The sequence below is a fragment of the Pempheris klunzingeri genome, chromosome 14, assembly GCF_042242105.1.
Source record: "Pempheris klunzingeri isolate RE-2024b chromosome 14, fPemKlu1.hap1, whole genome shotgun sequence".
Taxonomy (NCBI): domain Eukaryota; kingdom Metazoa; phylum Chordata; class Actinopteri; order Acropomatiformes; family Pempheridae; genus Pempheris; species Pempheris klunzingeri.
The window spans coordinates 3,719,254-3,728,902 of record NC_092025.1 but is presented as its reverse complement, the minus strand read 5'-3'; the positions used below and the strand labels follow the sequence as shown (position 1 = coordinate 3,728,902).

The 9,649-nt window shown below is 43.5% G+C and overlaps 1 protein-coding gene across 1 annotated transcript; it reads left to right on the top strand.

The window, feature by feature from the left end:
- tmem218 (transmembrane protein 218) lies at nt 1-6,165 on the top strand. The gene is made up of 3 exons (XM_070844060.1): nt 1-294; nt 1,334-1,436; nt 5,497-6,165. The coding sequence occupies exons 1-3, from the start codon at nt 179-181 to the stop codon at nt 5,629-5,631; spliced, it is 354 nt and encodes a 117-aa protein (XP_070700161.1). The 5' UTR covers nt 1-178; the 3' UTR covers nt 5,632-6,165.
- Nucleotides 6,166-9,649: the final 3,484 nt, after the last annotated feature.

Here is a 9,649-nt window from a genome sequence, read left to right as displayed (position 1 = left end):
TTAGCAGAGCCGACCTGGACAGCTAAGCTAACGGTTAACTCACCGTCACAGCGGTGGAAGGTACTGCTAGCTAATAACCCAGGTTAACTGAACTAGTGGTTCATAATGTGAGGTCGGTGGTAAAACCACTTCACTGATAAATCGTACAGGTTGTCGGTTGGACCGTTGCTTAGCAGGAATGGCAGATAACGTTGTCGTGCTGGGAGTCGGTACGGGTGTTTTCGTAATTGCGGTCGTTTGGATCGCGGCTTTTCTGTTTGGGATGATGCTTCTGAGAGCGTCCGGATCAGCAAAGTGAGTGAGAGCAGACACAACAGCACCAACACACACTCCTCACACTCCTCACACACTCCACACACTCCTCACACACTCCTCACACAGACCCGCTCAGGCAATATTAACAGGAGTCGACAAAAAATAGGCTGGATAGGAGACATTTTATAGACTGTGAATCAGCCGATGCCACCGTCCTTTGACATTTCCGCCACTTTAATGTTGGTTTGCTTGCCTGCCGAGGCCCACAGGCTTTGTGACATAAATAACTTAAACTGTGCTATTAGTAAGAGTTTTCCGTAAATTCGGCATATGTCTGGCTTATCAAGTAGCTCTGTTTCCCAATAAAATGAAAGAGCAGTGAATGGTTCATGTACTTTACTGTTGAACACAGTGGTGAGTTTAAGGGAGAGAAAATGTGAGAATATATATAAAAAAAGAAGCTGGAATACAGTCGAACAAAGTATCAAATTGAAGAGTGCAGCCTGGTTCATTGCTGACTGCTGATTAAGAAAAGTGTGTTGCACACAAAAAGGCTGCAACTCTCTCTTATTTTTGTCACCTAAATATTTGTGTTGCCTACCCAGAAGGATCAGTAAAAGTAATTCCAGTTTCCTATGAAACATTTAATTATACCCATGCTGCTATACTAATTGACCATGCACCTTCTAGTCCCTGCTGATTAATTGGCTACATGTGCAATTAATTTGCATCAGCTCCTATTTAGTCCGTAAGTGTTTACTTTTGTGTAGAATACACTGTGACACCAACACTTTGCTCTGGTGTAAGGTGCAATTACAGTCAAGTTTAAATGGGGTGAAACATGTTGGTAATTTACTGGATTGGAAAGTTAACAACTTTTTATAAAAACACTATAAAGAATGCTGTTGTTTTGATTGGTACTTTATAATGACATTATCCTCAGATAACCCTGCGTTTACTGCAGGTCCCACTAAATCAGCAGTGGGTGTCATTGTGTTACCCTCTTTATTGTGTGTGTGTGTGTGTGTGTGTGTGTGTGTGTGTGTGTGTGTGTGTGTGTGTGTGTGTGTGTTGCCAGGTTAGGTGTTATCCCCGTTTTCCTCCTGGCTCTCACCATCAATTTGGCGCTGGTGTTTTTTCCTCGCAGCCCAGAGACAGCCCCCCCTTTCGAGGAGGTAGAGGTGGGTACTCACACACCTTTCACCATTCACATGTCCCTGTGTCGGTGCAATCACCTCTATTGGCTAGAAGACATGGTAACTATACTGCTGCCCAGTCCATTCCAAGTCAGTGTCCAAATCACACATTTGATTGCATCACTGTCAATAAATGGAGCAACTGTGTTATTACTGTCTGTTATTGTGGCTCATGTGGAATGACAGCGTAATGTACTTCAGTTGGAAAAGCAGGCCTGGGATGTTTTCAGTTTTGTTGTGAGGCCATTTGGCTTCCATAACCACCAAATGTTTGGGGTACCGAGACCAGTGAGTGAAAAAGAGGATTAAGAGCCCACAAACAAACTGCTTCCTTTTAGCTCAACGGTCATCTCATGTGCACTTTTGTCTGCCCCCCCAAAAAAGATATTTAATCACATATAGTGTCTGCTCTCCTGATGCATTTTGAAAGATTTAAGGAAATATAAATAGTCTTCTATTTCATGCTCATCAACCACTACAGCAGAGCAAATGTGTATCTTTATCACGTATGTATGGTCTTAACACTTCAAAAGGCACTTCATAGGTGTGTGTGTGTGTGTGTGTGTGTGTGTGTGTGTGGCAAAAGGCAAAGCTCAGATGATGTGTGGTTGTAAGTAAGAGCAGAATTATTTGCCTGTATTTGTACTGACTGAGGACATGCGCTCAATTTAGGTTCGTGGCAGTTGGATGTAAACAACCTATTCCATACAAAACCTTAACTCTGATATAAACCGGTATCTGCAGCACTGTATACCTGTAAATAGCATGTGTCATTGTGTGTGCACTTCTGTGTATGTGCTTACTGTAAAAGGCCTGTTCTGCCTTATCTTAGTCCAACAGCAACACAGAACAAACACTCCCCCATGTTGCCTCCGGGTCGTGCCAATAAGCCGGCCAGATCTGCCAAGCAAGCTGCCACCCCATAGAAATAGCAGAGCAGAGCCCCGTCCTGGCCAGCTCACATTTTATAGCCTTTGTGCAAAGGCAGATACCAGACCAGCCACAGAGAGAGGCAGCGAAATGTAACTTAGGGGTAAAATCAAGCCTGCCTACTTTAGAAACTGATTCCAGTGTTTGAAAGAGGTCACAAATTAAATCACTTGTAGTAAACAGAAAAAAAACACTTAATAATGTTTAGAATAGTCATCATCACCCCCTGTTTTGCTTTGTTTGAAGTTTTCAACATTTATTGATTATCAAACTGCCGTTTATTTCTTTAAACTGGGAGGATAAATAAAAGGTATTTAAACTGAGGTCAGCTCACGTGATTGCAGAGTCTCCTCCACTGGATCTTTCATGAATTGAAATGTCTTTTCAATATAAACATGTGTCCCTGGTGTTTTCAGAGACTCACTAACTATGGGAAAAGGCCGTCCTCTCTTTTTCCCCTCATCCATCTTTCCGTAAATATGTGTAAAAATGTTTTGGCCCCACTTGTGATGTCACACATGTATGCAGTTTGCACAATATGGGAAAAAGAATGTCGAACAGAATGGGATGCAGCTTTTATTATTTAGTCTTTGGTCTATCTGGCATTTCATTAATAATCAAAACAGACTCGGTAATAAAATACGACTTACAAAATGGAAGAAAAAAACACCTAAGGAAAAGGATTGAAATAAAGATTCTTTTAAAGGATTGAGTAACCGTGGGATATCTGACTAGCCAGAGGCATCCTGCAGCCTACCAGGGTTTAGCTTCTCGACTCTGGAGAACAGAGAACTTGAAGGTTTGTCTGTGATCTTTGATATTTTTAAACTGAAATTAATCTTTGTCAAAAGCGTTTTCACCAAGGACTAGAAAACCGTCTGCTATATGATCAGAAACAGTATTTAAACAAAGGTGAGAATGCATATGAAGGTGAAAAACTGCCTCAGTGGGGCCACTCAATGGCATTCTGTGTTCATATCATTTTTTGGTGTGGACTCATTTGCAGTGAACACACAGAAAGCTGAAGTCAGTGTTGTAGCAAAGAGAAAATGTGTGTTTGCTGCTGTGTGTGTGTGTGTGTGTGCAGACTTTGTGAGAAACGTCTAGCTCTCGCTGTTAAACAAAAATAAAATATCATAGTGCCAATTAGGCTAGTCCCAGACTAGGGGTGGGGGGGGGTTAATGGTAGACCCCCCTCCCCTGCCTGCCTGCTCCCACCTGTGTGCTCAATGGCACATTAATAAAACATGACCCACACTTTGGGGTCCTGCTTGCTGTGTAATTGGCAAATTAAAAAGTGAGATGTGTTAAAGGCATTCCATAAGAGACGGTATACATCATCCCACCTCTCCTAGACACCAGCACACAAACACACACACACACACACACACACACACACACTCACAACAGTCCCTGTAAAATCTCTCTTTAGTCAGCAGTAAGGCTGATGCTCTTCTGGTATTATCTGACATTTCCTCAGTTTGTATTCCTGTATTCATGGGTGGCTTATGATCTAAATATTAACACAGACCCAGAGCTATCACTGAAGTGCTGATTAACTCTTTCATGAACTCCAGACTGCTCCTAACTTGAGCAATGCCAACGCCAATCTAGAGAATCTATTTCCCCTGCACTTCATTGGCTTCAGATCTGTTAATGCACATGTTACTCAGGAGAGCTGCAGTGTTGTGTGTTGTGTCCCCACTGATTATCCATCCCAGATCAGCATTTAGTTTTCAGCAGCTGTGAGAGAGCAGTGAAAAACAAAAATGCCTTCAAATTCACTGCTGCACAAGTTACTTCCTGAACACAGAGTTGTCATTCTTATATTGTTGCTCTCTTATGGATGCATCCAGCACATCTCGCATGTATTGTAGACTGTAATCATGGCAGGGTTTCATCAGGAGAAACACATGGCTTCACTGTCAGATCTGTTTATTATGTGGCCCCCAATCACAGATGCTGCATATCACACTCTCAAAGTGCCCTGACAGCACAGCTGCTTATTGGTTCCACTCCTCTGTCTTCATGCTGATGACTAAACTCAGGTTACTGGCTGATACCAAGACCCATGTTCATAGTTGTCTTTCTGTAAATTGGCTGGAATCAGTTTTCTGTGTGTTAGATAATGAGAGGCTGTAACTGCTGTCATCAGATCTTTAAGTAGAAGCATTAATACTGACTTTGTTATTAGGCTTTTGCAAATTTTAATGACATTGTCTGCGATTATAGAATTACAACATTGTAACAACAGGGACTAAGAGACAGAATTTAAAGTGGATCATGTCGGACTGATCAGTTTGATACAGCCAGGTGCAGATACACATCTAGTGTGTTGAATCAGTGCATCACTACTTATTGTAAAGGACAATTTCACTTAAATAGTAAACGAGTAGTAAATGTGCAGACTGACAAGAACAGAAGGGAATTTGCTTATTTTTCGGCCACCTTTCTGCTATTTAGGACCCAAAATGCACCATTCAAAGTATGTTTGAGTTGACTTTGATGTCTCTGTCGCAGCAGTCAAAATTGCAGTTCTGTCAAATGCAGCAAGGCACACGCAATTTATCGTTTAGAATTATCTCAAATTAAATCTTGTAGACCAGTGTGCACTCTTCTCTCAAAGCCCACAGTTGATAGCAGTCACCAGTTTGTCTCACTTTACATTCTACAGCAGCATGAGTGGGCCAGGTGACTGCTTGCTCTTGAAAACACTGCATTAGAAGTACTGAGTGAGTGTCCAATAAAGGTCCCAGAGGGCGCTCTCATATCAGCCCAACTTCTGGTCACATCAGTTATAGTGTGAAAAAATCAGCTTATTTTGTTATCACTTTAATTCAAACTTTCAAGGCACCAAGTTCTTGCAGATTTCCTTGTGCGTGCGTGTGCGTGTGTGTGTGTGTGTTTGCAGAATGCCCATACAGGGCCTCACACAAAGCCACATTATGGCTCTGCGTCTACACAAAGCCCCTGTGAAAGCTCTCTCCTGACACCTGGTGGCTAAATGAGGAAGTACTCAGCCATGCACTAGATACTATTTACTGAGTGAAAATACTGTGGTGTGTAATTATCAACAACTATTAACAGTGAGCGGATTGACTGCTTTCCCCTGCAGATAGTGGACTCTTTGTTCATCGGCCGCTACGTTCTGCTGGCGGTGGTGAGTGCCGTCTTTCTGGTGGTGTTCTTCATGCTGCTCCCATTTCATTTCCTGGAGCCAGTCTATGCCAAGGCCTTAAGAACACAGTAGAACTGCCAGAGTCAGAGCTGGCACTGGGACCACATCGCTGATGTACACTACTTAAGACAAGCAGGTCCGACGAGAGGCCCCCCCTTCATGTGGACTACAGAATGCAGGCCAAACAGAAACAGCAGGAGAGCCGGTCTCCTTCGTGGCAAACTGTTGAAGCACAACCCACACAAATGGGGAATCCAACAGTACTCCGGTTGTTTCCTTATGCTTTGTGTCATTTGATACATGAGACGAATAAACTGTAAAACCTGTAGACTTGTATGTGTGAAGCACTACGATAAGTCAACCAGCAGTGAATCACTCCCCCCACCTTTTATAAAGGAATCAGATCTTCCCGTTTCATAGGAAACTGGAATCACATCACCTCCCTGGTTTGTCTTATCTTTATTACCAGACCTCTTAATATGTTGATTCCTGAAGAAGTGTCAGGCAGAGGGAACAAGTTGAAATCCAGATGACCCAGTGTTCAAAGTCTTAATGCATGTCACACTTGAAGTGGTAACATTTGTGATTAAAACTGTCCTTGTCGAATAAAATCAGTACATTCACGATGTGCAGCCCATTTATTTGTGTCCGATTTTACTGGTTCCCCACATGATTCTGCACTGAAACGCTGCGTACGAGATCAAGAATGTAAAATTTGCAATGTGTAGGTGTCAACACGTCGTAGAAGGCTGCTTGTTGGTCTGACCAACCTAACATGCAGAGTGGGGCTGTCTGTCTTTGCCGTGCCAACATGAAGAACGTGTCATTCTTCTCCATGCCATCAAAAGGGCTTTCAGTGGTCCTGGTTCCTCGCTTACCTGTGTCTTCTGTCCTCTAGCCTTGCAGGCTCATGCAGGCTCATTCGTAGTGCAGTAATGATGAATGTGTTTGCCAGAAAAATCAGTAGCTGAACTAGACAGGAAAGCAAGCAACTTTAGAGTAAGAGGAATGTGTCTTACTGTGTTTTGTGGTGGTCTGTTCATGCTCGTGCTCTGAGGTTGGTTCACATGGTGAGCAGTATTTCATTGTTTTCAGTGGTCCCTTTTATCTTGATAAATGATTTACAGTTTTCTGAGAATACTGTGGATATACTTTACAATGTAAGTAGCACATAAGCATACAGAAACATACAGTCTCTGGCCAACAGTTAAAGCATTAACATGCTTGGTGGGGGCAGTTTTCCACTCACCATCTTGTCCCCCTGTGTTTGGATGCTTATGCTCAGCTCCTGGTGACAATCCAGTTTTAGTACCAGTACCAGCCTGCAGTCACACACTTCACACACACTTTTGTTTGTCATCTCATAAAAAAAGTGAAAAGTGACGGTGGTGTCTGGTGGTCATATGAAGTTTCCACCAACGCTGCCAAAGGAAGCTTCTTCCTCTCTGGGGAAAGTCTGGGCCACTCTCAGGACAAGATTTTTAGCATTTCTTTTTTAGACTTTGGTGTTGGCTCGACAGGCATTCCTAAGTTCTTTAGTCAGGTTTGCCAAATAGATGTCATGGCACCTCTGCAATTAGCTGTCTGAGTAGAATATAAAGGAATATTTCCACATTTTGGGAAATACGCTTATTTGCTAAAGCTCACTACTTACCACGTTTCATCTTTGTGTTGTAGTATATGACAAATGTCTGCTGTTTTACAGGGGCTGTGTGGGCTTTAGAGGCACTGCGGATCAGACAGGTGATTTATGGAAAGAAGGAAATGCCTTCCTACTACTCACAGGGTCACAGTAGTAAGAAAATGATATTCTAGACATGGAAAATCAGGGAATTTTGTTAAATCTTGTTAAAAAAAAAAAAAAGTTTATTTACCAAAGTAATATTTTTAGTAAGGTTAGTTTTCCTTTAGATTATTAATCTAAAGTGTGTTTAAAATTATTTATTTGCATGTCACACTACATGGGAGAGTGAGGACATGAGAGTGGGATCCCCGTACTGGGAGCTGCCTCAAACGTCTTCATTTCCAGGTGTTCCACACAGTACGCAACCAGCAGCTGTGGATTTCTCTGTGAAAGGTTATTTAGAGGCTTGACATGTAACGTAGTGTGTTGCTATTGTGCATTGCTATTTTACATTTGGTTACAAATTTAGCCAACCATTGAGTCATACCCCGAGCTGTGTTGTCAGTACTTTGACAAACATAGCGCTGCATTCACATGGTTATGATGCTGATTCCATGGGGTATAAATACGCAGATGATTCCATAGAGAGTAATGAGCTTTTGCAGTCTACAGGCTCAATTATAAACACTTGCCCCCCTCCCACCTCCATTTTAAAAGTGTGAAGCCCGAGGAGACGTGGAGTGGAATTCCAACCAGGATGATGAAAGAGAATCTAATGAATCAAAACCAATCCTATTAGTTCCGGCCCACATCTCCATACTGTGGCCCTTTTTCTGAACAACAATCCACCGCATGATTTCACACAAGCTGGGGAACTGGGGGGTTTCAGCAGGGTGGGATAGGGGATCTAAAACCTTTCAACCTGGAGGGACTTGTTGCCTGTAATTGACCGCGTGATTACCGCAAAACATGATCTTAGCCCCCGCAGAAAATGGCACTGAGAGCCAAGCCGATGAAAGTGCACAGAAACTCAAGGAGAGGGTTCAGCTGGCAAAGACATTCCCTTTAACTCCAGCAGATGTTTTTTTGGCTCCCTCACTCTGACTTTGACACAATGGACTTTTTGGGAACATTCAGATGCAGCTGATATCTCAAGGTCACAATGCAAAAGATTTTTTTTACACCATTTCCTCGTCTTGAAGTCTGCAAACTCGAGATCCTCCCAGTCCCTGAAGTGTGGGTCGAGAAGATCTGACAGCATTCTCACCCTCTCGTTCTCACACACACTCTCTCACTCCGCCTCACCTTTTTAATCTTTCTCTCTCCCCCATTTTTCTCTCTCCCTCTATCCTTTCCTCATTTTAATTTTTGCGACTAAACTCCGTCTTCGGGGAGTGGGAAAATGAGCAGAACAAAGCGTGTGGGGGTTTGAGGATCATTTGGAACTGGGGGACACAGTCTTTGTGGCGCAGCCAGCTGGACATATAAAGAGATGGGGGCGGGCGAGATAGAGAAAGGGGGAGCAATGCAAGGGCAAAGAGGTGTGAGTAGAAAGCTCAGGGTGCCTGGTTGTGAAACTGCGGAGGGGACGGGCTGCGCTCCTCTCTGGTAGATCCTGCATTCAGATGCACTCAAGCAGAACTTCTGGCTTGCCGTTCACATCCTCAGCCATCTCCCTCTCTGTTTGTGATATGGATACCGTCACCACCCCACCCAGCTCTCACAACGCTGACAATCCATTAAGGATTTCAGGCAAAGTTGGTGCACTTATCCCGAAAGAATGCGATTCAGTTCATGTTAAATCAAGCAGACGGCAATGTTTGCCGTCCTTTCAGGAAGTTTGGTAAATAAAACTTGATGAGTGCTCCATGGGGTAAAACCAAAACCGAACCAGTTGATTTTAAATCCTTACATACAGGCTTGGATTAAATAAGGGTTTATAGGCCAACGAGTGGATGTTTGGCAAACCTGAGGACATCGGTGTCCACTGGCTCAGTATTTCTCTAAGCTGTGAAAGAGCTGGTGATAGAATGTGGAAATGAACTGGGGCCTTGTCACCCGAGCAACAAACTATGCAGTTTTGGAGCCAAGAAGTTTTTTCTCAGCGCTGCCTGGTCATGCTCTATTATGCACTTTTGTATACTGGCAAGGGATGCTATCATTGCAACACACACTAGGGGGGCAAAATCCTCAAACTGAGATCCCGGTGTTGCCTTGGCCTTTTACCTCTCTCTCAGGAAGGAATTACCCTAAAGCTCTGTCTCTCGGGGGGACGATGAAGGCCCAGATTAGAGGTCAGGTCGCTCACCAATAGCCCTCTGCGGCTTGGACATGACACCCCATTGCGGGCCGAAGCTCGGGCCTCTGGGGGGGTTCCATTTTGACAGTGTTGAAGACATGATTGAATACTGGCCAGGCTTAGTAAGGCAATAAAAATGTTCACAATAGTTGAACATGGGTGGCCAC

What these genes read in the sequence shown, in the direction of transcription:
- tmem218 (XM_070844060.1), top strand. Translation starts at nt 179, where the DNA reads ATGGCAGATAACGTTGTCGTGCTGGGAGTCGGTACGGGTGTTTTCGTA. An exon ending in AGAGCGTCCGGATCAGCAAA is followed by an intron (nt 295 to 1,333) that starts GTGAGTGAGAGC and finishes GTGTGTTGCCAG; the next exon opens with GTTAGGTGTTATCCCCGTTT. An exon ending in CCCCTTTCGAGGAGGTAGAG is followed by an intron (nt 1,437 to 5,496) that starts GTGGGTACTCAC and finishes TTTCCCCTGCAG; the next exon opens with ATAGTGGACTCTTTGTTCAT.